This window comes from Anser anser (genome assembly GCF_964211835.1).
Source record: "Anser anser genome assembly, chromosome: 5".
Lineage (NCBI taxonomy): Eukaryota > Metazoa > Chordata > Aves > Anseriformes > Anatidae > Anser > Anser anser.
Window position 1 is genome coordinate 14,565,323 of NC_139725.1, and position 18,407 is coordinate 14,583,729.

The 18,407-nt window shown below is 40.8% G+C and overlaps 1 protein-coding gene across 1 annotated transcript in view; it reads right to left on the reverse strand.

Moving 5' to 3' along the window:
* HSD17B12 (hydroxysteroid 17-beta dehydrogenase 12) overlaps nt 1-18,407 on the reverse strand; it is a 76,266-nt gene that overhangs the window by 2,095 nt on the left and 55,764 nt on the right. The window contains 4 exon segments of the mRNA XM_083837249.1: nt 51-200; nt 5,052-5,117; nt 9,191-9,272; nt 14,468-14,502. Coding sequence (XP_083693375.1) covers nt 51-200; nt 5,052-5,117; nt 9,191-9,272; nt 14,468-14,502 — 333 coding nt within the window.

The window sequence follows — 18,407 nt, forward strand, 5'->3', positions numbered from 1 at the left end:
CTTCCCCAGTAATCACATATTAGATCCTTGCGTTTTCCAAGGTGACTTACCATGAAGGCATGGGGCAGGCACCCGTTGGTCTGGGACTGCAGGCCTACCGTGCCTATGGCAGCTCGTACATACGTTTCAGGAGTGGGCTTATCGAAGGTTGGCTTGGAGATTTTAGACATTTTTGTTGCCACATAATACGGCAGAACACTCTGCATGTAGGAAAGAGACATGAAGCAGAGAACGCTTTCAGATTAACTCACAGATTCAACAAGGAACAAAGACCATTGTCCATCAGGTAATCTGCATACTGAATTCTGAGACATGCTAGTTTCATGGGTGGGGGACGTAAAGGGGAAATGGAAGAACTGGAGTAACCAGAGCTGACATGTACAGAAAACTAAAAAGCTTTGAGTCTGGAGAAAGGCCATGCCATTAGCCTGGTGAAACATGCTTTTGTGTTTACCGGGAGAGGGAGAGAAGGAAAGGGCTTGGTGGGGAGGAGCTGGGATTGTTTAGTGTTCTGAAGAAGAGATTGGAGAATGGCGATCTAACATCTGCCTCTCATTATCTCAAGGGCAGTTACGAGAGCCAAACTCTTCTTGGCACTGCCAGATTAAATAAAAAGAACCAAACCTATCAGTTTTTGTTTGTAGACTTTCAGAATGGACACTAGAGAGAAAGGCACTTTGTAGGAGAGCTATGTGACATTCAAATAGGTTGTTCAGAGAGGTCATGGCATCCCTGTCCTTGCAGGTTTTCAAGCTTTGGCTGGATAAAACCATGCCAGCCCATGACCTAGTGTTAGCAGCAATCCCACAGAGCAGGAAGTTAGACAAGTAGAGTTCCTAAAGATTCCTTCAAACGAAGATGTCCATCAGTCTGTGATCTGACACTGTATGTAGTGAATATGGTAGATGAAAGCAGGTAGTAAAAGTTTTCACTGTTCCACTTTTGCTATGCATAGTAAGCAAGTATCAAAAGAAAATGCTGACATCCATTTAAGTTAAAAAAGGTAGTAAAAGAAAGGGGTAAATAACCAACATTTTCAGACACTCATAGAGAACTTGGGAGTCTGCAGAAACCTTTCATGCAGAGATTTTTCCCAAAAGAGTCTTGGGAGAAATCCTTGCAGTCTTCCTCATTCCTTTTCTTTTTGCCTAATTTCTGTTATAGATCCATACCACTTCCTATGCACATAAACACAAAATTTTAATCTACGCTATTACTGTGCTGTTTCTGTAAAATTAAGCGTGCCTGTCAGCCAGAGTGTATTTTGAACCTATGTATATCTACACTGCAGCAAAAGCACCATATACTATCAAAACTAAGTTTCCACAGAGAGGCATTCCACTTGAGCAACATTGATATACCTTACGCTGAACTTCAGGAAATGATAAAGTACCACCTGTACTCTGTTTTCACTTTTGACAAAGCAATACTGTGCGTGTATTGGCATGATAGAATTAACCCTTTTTAAACAGTGAGCTCAAACAGAAGTGCAAGTCAGGAATTAAAAGCACTACGTTTCTGAAGGTCAGAGAGATGAACTTCAAATAATCTGAAGTGGGTGCAGTTTTCCTAATGGCTTGAAGGAGGTATGTCAGCTAGTCTTCACAGGAATGTACTTGTAATATTCATTAGTGGTTTATTGTGGCTTAGGCTGGAATGACAGGACAAGGACATGGACCGCAATAAAATTAACATAACAAATTGAAGCTGTGATAGCTATTGGTCATCAGGCCCACATAACTCAAAGAAGGAATTCACTGCCTATGTTAATGGACAAAAAACCAGTGCTATTAGGATATCAGCTTACCACAGCCTATTAAGTATTCTGCAGGAAAAGCCATTTGTTGATACAGAAAACCAGATTTAAGCTTCATTTGTTTATTTTAACAATGTAAGACACTGAAACTTTTTCATAGCTTTTCCGTATCTGAAGCTAAAAAGTATTCCCCCATACTGTGTGTGTTCATGCTGTGTTTAACACCTTTAGCCAAGTACGCCTTACTGTTTTTGGTGGTGTTTTATGGTTGTTTTTCACCTTTTTTCAGTATTCATAGGAATTCTGCAGTGAATGGAGTCATATGTGAGCAGTGCATGCTCAGTCTTTGTTTTCCTCTCAAAGTGACAGAATATATTTAGAGAAAACTTCGGGAGGATGAGACTGCCTGGCTACAAGTGCACACAGGAACAACACGTCTCAAAGATATAATGCTTCTTTCTCAGTCAAGCATCTGTCTTTAAATACTCTCATACTGACATAACTGTCAGCACTTTTACTTGAGAAAACAGCAGAAAACAGGAAGATCTTAGACATCCTACTATAACAAGAGACTGAAAAACACCTTCTTCCAAACAAAATATCAGTATCTGAATGAAATTCCTACAGCCTGCTCTGGAAGGGTTTTCGAGGATGAAAAATGCCTTCCATGGAAGGCTAATATAATGCTGCCTGAGTTTACTTGAACATGCCTATTGGCAGTATGCATCCTCACATAGGAAAAACCCACAGGCCACATGGAAGGGCAGGAGTGCAAAAAAAAAAAAATCACACCCAGCTTTATTGCCATTGAAGCTGTGTGTTGGAGGAGCCAGAGCATCACAGTTTGTAGGTAGGCTTGAGCAGGAAAGAAATCGTACCAGAAGACTTAATTGTATTACTGTAGAAGAGAGAAATATTCTATTAAATACCCAAAACATATGAAAGACACAGACAAAACAAGCCTTTTGCTTACACAAAGCAGCATCCAGGTTTATTTAGATGCAAATATTTTAGTAGAATTTTAATCACAATGCTTTATGAAGAGAAGGGTATTCTCAAACCTGAGAGCTACTCCATATTTTACTTCAAAATATAAACAGACTTGGCTGAATATTGTGAGTTGGGTTGAGGGCAGTTAGTTCTAGAATTAGCTGGTCCGGAATCTGCTATCTTTTGATGCAAAAATATCAAGAGGTGCTGCATCCTGTTTAAGTTTTTAAATGACCGAGCAAGAGAGAATTTGCAAAAGGCATCTTCCTGACTCCACAATCAAGAATAAAACCAACAAGAACCCCACAAACAATCTGGGCTGACACTCTTCACCAGTATCTAAAGTCAGAGAGAGAGCGATTAGTTAACTTCAGGTCTAGAAGACAGCTAAGAACGTCAGCCATCCCACTCGTGCTCCATCTGCCTGAAATGTTCATTTAAGAGTCATGATTCAGAGATGTACTCTGTGAACCAGTTTCCTAGATAAACTCCCTTCTATGCAGGCTGCTGTTTAAAGATGTTGCATATTGTATGCAATGTATGCAATGACTCTATGCTTAGGAGCAAGCAGCCAGCTATGTTTTCCAGCCTGCCTTGAGCTCTAGAGTATCATCACACAAACCACACTCAGAGGACATTCTCTTCACACGAACATAAGGAACCATGTTTACAAATGCTCTCTGTGAGGCTTCTTCTCACAACGAAGGTAGCATGGCAAACCAGCACTACCATTTCCTTCAGTCTTGGAGACTGTGACCACAGATTAAAAGAGGTCCATATTGCACAGACACTTGGAACAGTTCTGGGATATGAAGCTAAGTCTACAATACAGAAATTGAATCACTTGGTGGAGACAGAAGTAACGTAGTGGGGCAAAAGTAAAAAGAACACTGAAAAACTTGCACTGTGATAAAAACATTGCAGGAAGGTCCAGAGCTGAAGGCAGGGAAAGACCTGAAAAGCATTCTGAGTAGAGAAAGTAATAAGGAGACAAAACACTAAAAGTTGCTCCAGATTAATCCATTTCAGGAGTAGAGAGCACACACAAATCTCTCTGTAAGCTGAAGGTGTATCTGTTTACAGTGCTAGGTTTTTATGCATCCTCTATTGCTGACAGCAAGTTGGTTTTGCTGAAGGAAAATGTATGGGAATAGCTTACTCGGTATCTGTCTTTTTTTCCCTGAAAGTCTAACATAATCCTCTCATGAACTGGGACAGGACATTTCCTAGTGATGACTTCTTTTTGGTAAGTATGATTGGAAGGAAAAAAGTCCAGCAAGCCAAAAGGTAATATAGCCTTAAGTTAGTAACAGCTTCTCTGTATTCCAAAACCAGCAATGAAAGCTGTGCTCCCACCTTTAATGATCACACAAACAAGACCGGCATCTTTGTGACTTAGTTCTCACAGTGCCTTTGGAGTTCAGGTGGCATTGAGAACCACCATACAGAACAAGGGGAGGGAAAACGAGAGGCATGGACGTGGGGTAATTCTGTCTTTAAGAACCCTAACAGAATTTTAAGATGACTCACCACTGTCTTTACAGCACCGGTAAAATCTTTATCAAGACTGACTATTGCACTGGAGAGCAACAGATGGAACGGGTAATGAAGAATTCAGCAATTGTGACCCAAAACCAAAGTCTGGAAACTTTAGTTAGGTTTTGGAAGCAAACATTAAAGTATGTAGAAAGTGATATTAAACACAAAATCCCCATAAAGCTGAGAGACTGGCTTGGTTTCCTCTTACGTCCCTACAAAACAAAAAAACCTAAAGCCATGGAAGGTGAACAAGTGGAGCACAACACAAAACTCACCAGAAATGTGGAAAGCCAGTACTGAAGAAAATCTAAGTCAGCCAATTACATACAAAGGGCTTGTAAGGTGTCTGCTTGTTCTTGCTACTTTGCTTACACTAGCAGTTGGTTCACTGACACCGCAGGGAAGGGACTGCTACTATTTTAGTCTTTTGAGCAGTTACCTATTTAGTATCTGTACAAATGAACTCCAAATGTACATTCCAGGAGATTTAGTTGTATAAAGGTGTATTCTATAGAGTTGCACAGTTTCCTGGAATATTTTATACCTAAAGGTACAATTACCACCAGCAGGTAAATTATATATATTTTTTGTTACTTCAAGATGCATCATTTCAGGGTAACTTAAGAAAACTGCTAATGGGATCAAAGGAAATCCTCATCCTTAATCTGTGTCACATTCATGAATAAAAGAATATGCTGATTTCCTTTTGTTACCAAGACACCAATGTTGCTGTGGTAACCACACTTACATGAAAAACTCTACTCACCTGCACAATGATGCCCTTGCTCTTGTATTCTGCATGGAGGCCTCGAGAGAAGTAATCCACAAAAGCCTAAAATGAAAAGAACGGAAATGCAGCATGCTATGCATTAAAATGGAAACTATAGTTTGGAGCTTTTTGTAAGCATATTTGAATTACTATTTATAGCTCCTGTTTTCAAAGTGAAAAACCTTAGGCTTTCAGTGCAACTTCGCAGGTTACAGCAATGCCATCTGAACAGAAACCCCGTGCTTACAAAGCATTTTTTTTCCCAGAAGTGAGACATTCTAAACAAATAAAATTCTTTTTTTAATTTAGAAGGAAAAGGAACTAGATTAGTTACATAAAGTCAAGTTAAAATAGGAAAATAAAACGTTATGTTCACATTGTGTCATCCCCTTAGACTTTTTTTTAGAAGAGTGATTTAAGTAGGCATCCTGAAGACTACTACCTAAAACTCTTCCAAACTTCTGGAAGTTTTAGAAATTCCAAGATTAAACATTCAAAGAAGGAAGCAAAAGGGCTTAAAGGGTGGACACTAGAACCTGCCTTCAGGATGCACTTACATCTGATATACTGCCTCCATAAAGGGAGATCCACATGCTTGCTCTTTCCTTACCACTTACTCTGAGATGGATACCTTACGCAATGCTGAAAAAGTATTGTCTTAATAATCCAAGGCTACTCAGCAATTCAAACCAGCATAAATTCCCCCTCCCTTTCTTCTAAGCCACCCTTCTACTTCTCTTCCCCCAAGTCAAATGAGCCAAAATATTAGGTTCTACTACCATTTCTTGTTTTAGAAAAATGATACTGCTAAGTAGGATAAATGGAGCGCCCTCAACTGAGGGAATTAAACTATTCTATCCATAACTGAGGCGAATTCAAGTATTTAAGAAGAAACAACTCTAGAGGAAATAAAAGGCTATTAAAAGTAGCCACAAATGCTTCAGACCAGTGTCAAAACAAGCAGCAAAACTCTAATACTGCACCTGTTTTACAATCATCTTTTTCTGACCATGGCATCAGTGGGTTAACACAAATCCTATCCAAACACGGTGCTTACAGTTTGCAGTGCCCAGTGTTTTTCCTAGTAAGGTCATCCTACTGAACTCAACCAATACACGAAGCAAAGAAACACTCCCACACTTCTGGGCTATTTCTATTGATACTTTTCTGAGCATACACAAGATCTGAAAGAAAACTAGATTTTGCTGTGTAGCCAATGGGTTCTTTTATTCTTCAAGTTGCACGTAAAAGCTAGAAGGAGGCTCATTAAATGAAGTAATCGTATCTTCTGTTCGACTGTTCGTATCTTCACCCTTTTCCTGCCAGTTTAAGTTCTTAATAAAGCAAGTACTCAACATCAAGTCCCTGAAAATGAGGCCTAACAGCAAGGACTCAAGTGAGCTGGCCATGCTATTGCAACAAAGAACATGAATACAAATGCAGTTTTGTGCAGTCCTTGAACACAGTTGTGAGATGCATGTGTGATAACTGCAAAGTACATAAATCTATTAAAAATTAAAAAAAACACTATATTCTGCTAATCACAAAATGCTTTGATTATTCAAAGCTCTCACTACTTCTGCACAACAGTCCTGAAATTAGTTACTGCTTCAAATATAGAGAGACAACATAAAGAGAATGTCATCTCTACTATTCGATACGAGCTTTGCAATGAAGCTTTACTTGAGAAGGAACAAGCAACTTCCAGTATCCAAATAAACTTTGGAGTTTTTCTTCTTAGAGGACTTACTTTAAGACAAGTTGGGTTTTCTACCTCCAGATGCACAAGTGCTCCAACAGCCTCTAACTTACAGCGGTCTTAAGAACAATCTTTAAATTAGCATCCCCTGAAAAAGCAGGTAAGTACACCATACAAAAAAACAATTTCTTCTCCTTGGATATCCAGTAACAAGCCCAAATGCTTGAGATATAGTAGGAAAAAAAGTCATAATTCACTTCTCATTACTATTAATGCAGGCAGAAAGGGAAGTGTCAAAAACAGGAATATGATTCCTTTAAAAGCATCTAATTGCCTTGTAAGACAGGGAATTCTCCATGGGGAAGGTTAAAGAGGCAGACTGCGTCTGTTCCTGATAATTAGCCAAAGCCATTGACTTAGACCTGAAGGATACTATGCTTTAAAACCCCTCTATACAGATGAGGAAAAACACTAGAAATTGCAGATACAGTCTTTCTATAGCTACATTAGGGGAGTCACTTTCATGCTTACTAACCTTGCTATGGTAGAAGATGAACAGTGCTGAGAATAGGCAAGATTACTTAACCTGTAATTGAGTTTCTTAGGGAGAGGGAAGGAATATTTGTACTTATAATTGAGAAAAAATAAAGAATAAGCAAAGAAGTGTAAGTTGTATTATCACAAAAAACATAACCTCAAATCATTTGATAAAGCTGAAAGCGATGCAACAACAGAACTGACCTTTCACGCTAAGAAGTGTGTTCTCAGGAAATGTCTATTTCTGGAGCAAAATTTTATCAGCATAAGTAATTTGGGCTTTCATGATTTCTAAACTTAAATATCCCTTATTCACACTAATATTCCTTCAGTATACATAAAACAGCGTGCATCAATTCCTTTCTGGATACATGAAGATGTTATTGGAGAGTTTAAAGGAAACATATGCCTATTCTGACATGAACGACACCAACTGAAGGCATCTTTATTCCATCAAGGTTCTGCTTAGAGGCTGAAATCCTTTAAGTATTGAAAGTAATTACCAGATGCACCTAAAAAAAAGCTATAGTGTTATGCTGCTTGAATACCATGTCATAAATGTCTCCTTATTTAGTTTTATTACTTATACTTTAGCTCCATACTGTGAACCTATCTTGTACCTGGTGTTAGGGTGTCAACTGGAGACCTTTTATGAGACCATTTCAGATGCCATACAAATACCTTTGGAAAAGAAATAACCCCAGCTGCAGAAAGGCAAAACCGTCCCAAGTGACTCAGTGAGAAACCAGAGCAGGTAAGCTTCACATAAGATGTAGATCTATACTAGTAATATACTATATGTCTAGAATGTATATGTTTGACACCATCTTCTACAGCACTCTCATTTGGAAGTGGAGCAGATATGTGCTGAAAGAACAAAACTGCTGGTTATATAGAAAATTGTTTGGACCAACAGGCTCCAAGGGCCATGATTAATGGCTTGACTTCTGGTTAGTAACAAGCAGAGAACCCCACAGATCAATACCGAGGCCCATATTCTTCAATATCTGCCATAAGCGACCTAGATGATGGCACGCAGTGCACCCTCAGCACATTTGTAGATGACAATATTAGATGGAGTGGCTGACACAACAGACCTTCAGTCCAGAGGGATTCTGGTAAACCTGATGATTGTTAAACTTTGTGAGATTTCTTGACTGGCACAGAGTGGAGTGCAAAGTTCTGCATATAGAGTGGGATAACCCATGCCTTAATGTTGGCTAAGTAGCAGCACTGCTGAAAAGAGCCTGGAATTTATGGTGGCTGCCAGGGAGAAGATAAACCAATAATCCACTCACTGCAAGAGCATCAAACCACATACTGGGCTACATTAGAAGGACGCATCGCCTACTAATGCAGCTCAAGAGAAAATGACTCTCTATTTGGTACTGGCAACACTGAAGCGCTCTACCCTATCTCTTACCTGAAATGCTAAACTCAAGGCAACTAACCAAAGAGGAAGAAAAATCTTTGCTTCCAGCAAGCACCAGAAAAATCCTACTTAAACATGTATGCCCATACATACCTAACTTATCTACCTACCTTTTACAAGATTAGAGAAAAAAGATTCAAAGTATCAGAACAAGAAATTGTGTTGAACTTAGTCAATGCTCTTAAACCTCACACTAAGCTTGCTTGGTATAGTAACATCCTTTGTTGTGTGATGCAGTGTATAGAACTTCTGTGTGATGAATGTGTGATGCAATCTATAAAACAGTCGTTTCCATGACAGTAAACCCTTGAACTCATTTTTTGTCTCGACCTTCCACTACCAGCAAAATTAAAGTTAGAAACTCAGTACTTTTAGTTCATGAAAGCACCACTAGATGGACACCAAAACATTTATTCCTGTAGTGTTGGCTTATGTGTGACACTATTTCTGTGTGCAAGAGTACCTTACCTTGGATGCGGAGTAAAGAGTCAGCAGTGGAGTTGGATACATCCCAGCAGCTGAAGAGATATTCAAGATTACCCCTTTTGATCTGAAAGGCAGCAAAGATATATTCCAATTAAATAATAAAAAAAAAAAAAACTATCTTTCATGTTTCAGAAAATTACTGCAAGCCCGAAGAAAATCTTTAGGATGAAATTGAGATTAAGATCTGTTTAGATCCCCCAACCAAATTCTTAACTGAAGTTTACCCATAGTCTTCAAGCACTATATAAATATTCAGTTAGCTGGTATAAATCAGGAACAACTCCAAGGTCAATACAAGAGAAACAAGCTACTTATATGTGGTTCCACTATGCAAAGTCGAGTGTTGGCACAAATCTGAAAGGCAATTTCTAAACCTCAGGTGAAGGTGGCAGAAATGGCAACACGAGTTTGTTATGTGGTTTACACTTTGGTAGTCCCTTTTGTCATAAGCCTACATATCTTCTAAATGTTACCTTAATGATGGATCTTTATGATAGCAAGCATTTGAATCTACTGCTCAAATACAGAAGTGTTCTAATATAGCATAGAGGATACCCATTGGTTGACTACAAAAAAGTTGTTTTACAGTAATAGTTGACTTATTCCACAGTAATATATAGCCAAGGGTACCAACCCGAAAGTAGCTACTACCTGCTCTGCCAAGCACTTCTCAAGCATGTGCAGCTAGGACAGACAGTAAGACCCCTGGATTTCGAACATGTCCACTTCCATGACTAGTTTTACATAAAAAAAGTAGACTCATTACTTAGTGCTAGGTAGAAATAAGAATTAGTTGAAAAATCTAGGGCAAGCAAGTTATTAGAGGATGCTACCAGACAGCTGAATACAGTGGAAGCTGTATCTCTTCTTCTTCCTACCATAGAGTAGATTGAAGCCAATTTACCCAAACACACAACTAGGTGTTCTGTGGTTAGTGAGGACTCAGAACAGGCATACAGATACTCATCATGCAGCTTAACTGCTGCAGATTCGTGAGTTTTTCATCATATTTGTTCAACTACACATACACTATGCCACTGCTGCCACAATGATTTAAGTAATCATCTTAAAAACAAACAGCTGAGTTTAAGTGACCATTATTATTTATTTTTTTTTGTAATTCTTTGAGAATTGTGACAATAGATTCAAACCAATATGGTTTCTGCCACGATACAAGTATGAATTAAGTCTGAATGATTCACCTCTGGAAATGAGACAGTTGACATAACAGAAAAGAATCATTTTGCAGTCATTCAGGTTTTCAAACACCTTTGCCAAAGTTCTTATACTTTTCAGGAGTTATCTGCAAGGCTTTGTTGGTGAAATAAAGTAGTGACATGGATCAAAATATGCAGTATGAAGAAAAGACTACAAATTAATCAAGAATTTTCACAACAGCAAAAGGTTAACAGTGGATGCTAGAGGTTTTTTATATCAAGACAGGTGGTGCTTATGATATTTATTCATCAACTCAAATGGGGATTGGCAGTGAACTGAGTATTCATTCAGTTTAAGAGATTACCAGATTGGAGGATACTATAAGGAACTTTTTAAAAAGCGAAGATGGCTACATGAACAGACTACAGAATGGCAACTGAAAAATCAACATTAACAAAACCAACAATGCATACAAAAGAAAATAATGTGAATTAATCACACCTTGCAGAATTCTAAATCAACTATCCATTCCCTTGAAAATCCCGAACAAAGTCCAGAAGGAATTCTATGTTGTGCGGCAGTCATCAAGAACAACCAAAGAGGATGGTAGGGAATGGCAGGGACAGGTCCACCATCACTGTAGTCCTGTTTTGTGCCTATGGACCACTCCTCCACCCCTCCAAATACAGGACAGAAACACTAAGAACCTGATGACTGGATGGGGCTTTGAGCAACCCAGTCTAGTGGGAGGTGCCCCCGCCCACGGCAGGAGGGTTGGAACTGGGTGATCTTTAAGGCCCCTTCCAACCCAAACCATTCTGTGATCCTATGATTTGAGAATGGAGAATAGGAGGGAAAAGGCTCTGATGCGTTGATGAGGTGAAAGGATTGTTCACTTAGCTATTTAAGAGACTAGTAAAACCAACAATACACCCTCACATAATACAGAAGAGAGATGAGTTATTTAAATGAGATTGAAATTTAGATCCAATAAAAGGAAGTGCTCTTCCCATATTCAGACCACAGGAGTCACTGCCACACAACTTAATTGAAGACAGAAGCTTAGCAGAACTCAAGAAGGGTTGAGCATTTATATGGATAAACACAGCCTCACTCTCCCAAAACAAACTGAAGCTTTAGCAGAGAGGCCGGCACTCAGGCAGCAAGGCACAAGTCTCGCAGCGGCTGGCCTGACTGCAACTTCCCAGCTGCAGTGACCGTCCCTTAGGTGCATTCGGTTCTGATCCACTGCAGAAAGCCCTCTTAGAAAAAAGTAAATACCAGCCTCTTGCACACGCACTGTGTACTGGACTCTTTGAAGCTGTTGATGCAACTGTGGGTTTTGTAGTTTGCATTCTCTTTATAAAGAAAGGAGTCCTATAGTCTTCAAAAGCATGCAACTTAAAATCTCCCGATAAAAGGAAACAGCAGCGTGTGTGCAGGGGGAACACTTCCAATTACTCTAATTACAATTCTGTCTCTTGCAAGAGCTGCAGAAGAAACATCCTGGGGAGGGACCTGGAGGACTACGAGGACACCGGCGCGGCAAGACGCCGCCGCCTGCCTGCAACGCGACCGCACGCTGCACCAACACCCTGGGCGAGGGTGCGGCGAGGCAGGCGTCCTGCCCAACAGAGCACACCCTGGCACCTCCCCGTCATTCTTCCTTCGGCGCACGGCATGGTCCGGGGATGCTAAATTTAGCTGTCTCCCCGTTGCTGCGGCAACCAGCGCCTGCTCCAGCTGCACGCCAAGTGGAAAGAGCAAGCTTCCTCTGTAATGTAATTATGCACTTGCTACTTCCCCGGCAATAAATACCGTAGTTTGGTATTTGTCTAGAAACAGTCAACTGATTTTGTTGTTGTTGTTGTTCCCAAAGACATCAAGGCTCAGTTTTGAGCTCCGCGAGTCTCCCACCTTAGACAGCTGCCTGAAAACGTACAGGGAGAACTGCTCATTTAAGTGTAATAGGGAGCCGCAGATTATAAATTGTCACTTTAAGTGCTCAGAGCACAGGAGAGGAGCAACAGCAGTGTCTAAATGCCATTACCAGAAATGGCATCCATCTCACGCCGCTGTGTTTATCATAAATAAGAAGTAACCGACACACCAAGACGCACTTGTGCTTTCTGCTTACAGACCTGGATGTAAAGCATGTCAGCTCTGCTCTACTCCTGGATTTGTCTTGGGACGTAAGGCCATCAAACCGATACTCGGATACGTAAAAATGCGCACTGTGGGTGCAGGATGCCGTAGCGTGCTACGTTACTGCTGTGTACTCACACAGCGCCCGCCTCGAACCAGTGAGGAAGAGCGATGGGATTCCCAGTCTGGATCCCTCTTCTAACCTGCAGTCCCACGCGAGCAAGGCATGGGTGGCCCACGGAACAGCTGAGTACAGCTACCAGCCCTTCACGCTCCTGGATTCGCTGGACATCCGTGTCCTCCTGCAGTAACAGACCCTTAGTGTCATGGCTGCACAGGGGTGGGCAGCTGCACACCTGGGTTGTGGGCACTGCAGTCACCTGCCTTTGCAAAACCAAAGGGAATATGGAAGGTTGTTCCGTATTTGCTCAAGGGTACTCAGAAGCAGAAGTCAGGCAGCAAACCAGGATCCTGCTTTCATTCAAACCATCTCACCTGGTTTAATACTTAGTAGGAAAACAGGATATTCTCTAAGTGGAATATACATCTTTCTGTTCTGTGAAGCTGAAGGTATCCATCGGCCAAATGGATAACTACGACATTTCTTTAGACAAAGAAGAAACTGAATCAATAAACTGTGGTTAGAGCTTCAAAGTTGCACAAATTCATATCAACAGCACATTAATCCTCAGAAAGCAGAATGGCTGTAGTCATGTTGGCATCTTCAGGGGGACGGTGGTTTCACAAAAGCCAGGTCCTTTTATCTGTCAACTACAGGACATGGGCGAAGAGTAACTTTTGACTTATGAACCTTGAGTAACTACTACTATTGCAGTGCAATCCTCAACCCAGCTTTATTGAGAAACATCAACTCCCACATCCCCCAGACTCCAGGGTCTTTGTTTTTCTAATTCAATTTTCTTTGCATGAAATAAACTCTCTTCTGCTTCTATTCTTACCTAAGCCAAAAAGTCCAGGCTTGCCATCACCCTGATGTGCTAGGTACCAGCTCCCCAGACTGGCCACTAGCTCTGACAGTTTGTACTCACAAAGGAACAGTTTTAGATGTGAAATACTCGCTCTCCATCTGCACAGCACTTGCATAATTGAACCATGATCTGCAACGAAAACTCCCAGAGAGCAGGATGATACAAGATATTTTTTTTCCTCCCCTTGATCTGTCCTATTTTGAGGTTTGCCCTGTATATACACTCCTCCTATAGTATTCACTTGGAGGTAACAACGCGGCGACTAACATGCACTGCTTGTTCTACGTGGCTTTCCTCAGCGCTGTGAGCGCAGCTCAGCCCTGACCTGGAGCAGCCCCCAGCAGCTGGGGTTAGCACTGCAACAGACAGCAAACATCCTGCAGCAGCCAACATCACCTAGAGAACAGCCTGGAGGTTGCACACCGCATCCGTGTCTTTAGTTTCACCTGGGAGCTGGCTGGGAAGTCAGTACACGTCTTCCGCAGTGACACTGGTGTGCATTAACTCTTATTTTAAAGAGCTGTTCTCCAATTCTACTTTACCAAATGATCACAGACTTTCCTCAATATACCTCCTACTGTATAATGAGAACATATTCTTTGCATCCATTTTACTTACAATGACTTAGAGAAATAGCCTTAAGAAGGTTATTCCCAGGAACTGTAACCACCCCCTCAGAATAGCAGGTTGTTGAGTTAGTGCCGATGAGTCAGACGGGCTTTTTAATTCTGTTCTAAAAGGAATCACCACAACAGTGGAGAAGGGAAAGGAAAAATAAAAAGGGAATCGAGTGGAAAAGGCTTCCACCGTCTGATGATTCATGCACCATCAGCGTGACTCACCCAGCATTACTCTGCCATTAAAACATGGAGACTAGGCTGATTAGTCACAGTAATGAATTTTTCAAGAAAGGATTCTCCCCTATAAATAATGATGACTTTGTCTGGATAGTGTTAGTGTGACTCACCTTTCCAGCATGCCGGGCAGCACCAATCGTGTCATCTGCAAAAAGAAAACATTCGTGATGGCTGAGAATGCAGACACCAGACAGCCAGAGATGAGGGAAGCCTCCCTTCCTCCCAGAAGCAGCTGCCACCCCCTCCACCCCAGCCAAGGCTCGGGGAAGCAGAGACCATACTTTGCGTGGGCAGTTTATTTTTATTCTACCTGGGTAACTTGGCTCTGACAAGTAGTGTGTGCACTGAAACCAGTGAACCGATCCAGCTAGTAGCAGAAGTACAATAAGAGTAAATAAAAATGCCTTCACCACCCTGCAGCATCCATGGCTTCCGAAGAACACTGAAACACCAGCATACTATGCCATGTGTATGACCTTTCTCTCCCCACAAAAAGCATCTGTGTTCCCTAAGACTGACCAAATTCACCACCCATGCCAAACCCAGGACAAAACGCAGTGCATTTCAGCTAGTCTTACTGAACTGCTGATGTTAAGTTAAAAAAAAAAAATCAAACTGGAGCAGCAAGAGCACTGGACAGAAGTACTGAAGATGAGCATTCTAGCTCTGGTAACCATGTCAATACATCTCACTGCTCAAACCAATCTCCTTTATTTTATAATAAATATTATTAAAGCTTTCTAGCATTAACACAGTAAGAATAGTTACTGTCAGAAGGTAGGCAAAAGGCGTTTAGTTTGCTTCTGACCATGGGCAGCCTTTGTGTAAAAGTGAGAGCATTACTGCAGTGGACGTACAGAAAATGAGTTCATGGGCTACTGCTTCAGTGGTAAGTTCTGAGCAGCCCTAGTTTTACAGCTGTAAACATTATCTTACATACAGAAAGCATTTAGGACCCCAAAACGTTATTCTCCTGATTACACAGATGTTGTCCACAATAAAAGAAACCTCCCTGGCTACTTCTCTCATGGGAGGGTAACTACCCCACTGCTCTGCAAAGTGCTGCCTTCATCAGGTGTGAGAGCAATCCATCTGCAACCTAGCTGAAAAGATCCTCCAGAGCAGCAGTCCTAAAACAAGCTTCCCAAACGCAGGGCAAGCAGCTCTGACGAGAGAAACAAATCAAGCATTGATCCAAACCTTGATGAATTTTCAGATAGCATGAAATAACTAATTTCCTAACGCTAATTAACATCCTAAAATATGAACTGAATCCAAAGTTTCTGCCTGTAAGAAATAATGTAGTAAAAGAAAAAATTCAGCTTGTGCCAAATACTACCTGGCCCCCAACCAACCCTGCTAACATGTCATACTACTGACACCACAGACAAATCAGACAAGAAACATACAACTTTAAATGAAAATGCTGTCCAACAAAGTTCTTGAGACAATGGTGGATGGGTGTGCAAGAAAATACTTAATGGCACCAAAATGCAACAGTATCCCTGCTGATACCAAATTAACTTGATACCTTAAAATGTGAGATTTGAGTTGGATTGGAGGGGAAAAAAAATCAGCATATACAGAAGTACAAAGCACCTGTAAGCACTCTTATTAGAAGCAGCAAACCTGACTTACTGTAGCAAGCTATTCATATTAGTATCACTACTGCATTAACCCTTACACGTGGTGGAATCTGGTTTTGTTTGCTTTTCCAATCGTAAAACGTACCATTTCAGGAATAAAGGAGAAACCACGAAAGGAAACTAGACTTCGGTTGATCACAGTCGATACACAGAAAGAGGCAGAGAAGGGCTGTGTTTTGTATTTTATTGGCACTTCTCATTTGGAATAGATTCTGCCATCAGCCATGCTGCGTGACAGCTTCGACAGGTCACTGTACGTGCAGGAATTGAACAGACCTTACTTCTATGGAGTGGGCTGTTGACACACGCACCTCTCAGCACTGCCCCAGAAGTCAAGCCAAGTTTTTCCAGAGGTGGTAAACATCAGAGCTAAACAGGTCTGATGCAACTTCGAAACAAACTCTGACATAACTATACTTGAGCTTTTTCACATAATAATGCTTCAAAAGAGATGTGAAAGTGCCTATTTTAATTCTGTACGGATAAAGAATGATTTCGGCTGAGTCTAATACTAGCTCAAGAACAGCAGATCTTTTATCTGGTACAAGCTTTATGATCTCTACCACAGATCCCTTGGCAAAAAGCAGCATACTGCTACTTGCCTGTCAGGGCAGTATAATGCTGCATATCATCTTCATAGATTGACATGCGGACATGAACTGCAATTGCCTCCCCTTAGGCAACCCATAAATGGTTTGAAAAACTAGTATAGCATCTCCCATTGTAATGCAGAGGGGAACACATGCTTGAAACTTCATCATAAATCCTTACAAATGCATTCACGGTCTGAATCCCAACTGCAAGCCGACACACAGCTCTAAGCTTCGCATATTACGAAGCTGCTGGTTACTATTGCTACCCAAATGAGAGCACAGAAAAACATGCTACAATAACTAGTATTTGACTGACACAGGTTAAGAAACTATGAAGCCACTGACAATTGAGACATAACAGTAGGTACACAACACCAGTGGAGATGAAGAACGCTCTCCCCAACAGCTTGCTGTTACTTAGTTGGTTTCCAAAGTTCAGCTGGATAGGCAATCGTATTTCCCCTACAAACACCCCCACAGAAAAACACTGATGACAAAACTGGATTTCATTCTTAGCATCACCTCCACTTGTTTTCATTAAAACGAGCATTTTTAGAGAACTTTAAAAAACTGCGAAGTAAGGCAAAGCTGTTTTTCCTATTTTTTTTTTACCTCTTGTAACATGTAAAGAGAAACATGAATATTTAATATCTTCGTGCAGTAAAAATAGTTTTTTGTTGTTGTTTGTTTTGTTTTTTAAAGAACTAAGAAACAGAAGGCAGCTCTTTGAGTCAGTCTCACCTCACCCAACCAAGTCCATGGTAAGGCTTCCAGCAATGCAAGAGCACTAGTGTAAAAATGCCGGCAAAGCCTTCTGTAGGCACATTCAGATCATCTGGCACATCTCTACTTTATACACATGTATAAAATGCTCCCAGCATCAATTCAAAGAAAACAAGCTATAGCAAAAACGTAGTTTTTCCACTAATAACTGTGTCCAATTGCTTTCATGATCTTTATTCAAAATCACCAAACCAGCCAACGTCTTTGTCTTCAACAGCCATAACCTCAGATACGCCATTATGAAATCGGCAGTTCAACAAGAAACTGATCAAGAACTAAATAAACGTGTTCCACATAAAGAATCAAAGAATCTAGGTGTGATTTAGAGACAGCCAGTTCTGCAACGGGGTGTACTTAATAAATGCCAAAGCGCTGCAAGTCTGAGTCCCTGGGAATTCACAGGTAGGACACAGGAGAACTCTACTGTAGGGTTTCTTTCTCTGAAGACAATCTAATAAAGAAAGAAGAAAGTGACAGAAAAAAGTGACAGAAAACCTAAAAGAAAGGCTGGGAACTATCCTAAGTAGCATGCCTTCAGTTGGTGGGTACTGAACTCACTTCAGCTTTCCTCAGACAACCATTTTTCTGAAAGAACTACTGCTTTCCACAGAAATACCTGTGCTGCAGTTGAAACCATGGGTACTCCCCCAGGAGTCAGAAGGCTCAGGTAACTTCAGGCAGAGTAGCCAGACACCAAATTACTTAAAAACTGCCAGCTCAGCCAAAGAAATCTCTTATTTCTTTCTGAAAGTTTGAATCAGAGCAGAGTGAGAATGCATGTGCATGCGTGTGTCAGAAAAATTTGCTCAAGACAGCCTTTTTTATGTCAGAAGTTGTCAGTACCTTGTTTTATATATGCTGATAAAATCTTTAGCACACAAGCATGAAGCAGTAGCAGAGCTTCTTTCCCAATAATTTCACATATACATGTGTAAAACTCTGAACAACGCTACCACAGAGTTTGGAGTCTCCTTCGTTTGTTTTGGTAGATAACAGGACAAGGGCTATATTATTTTGAAGTCAACTTC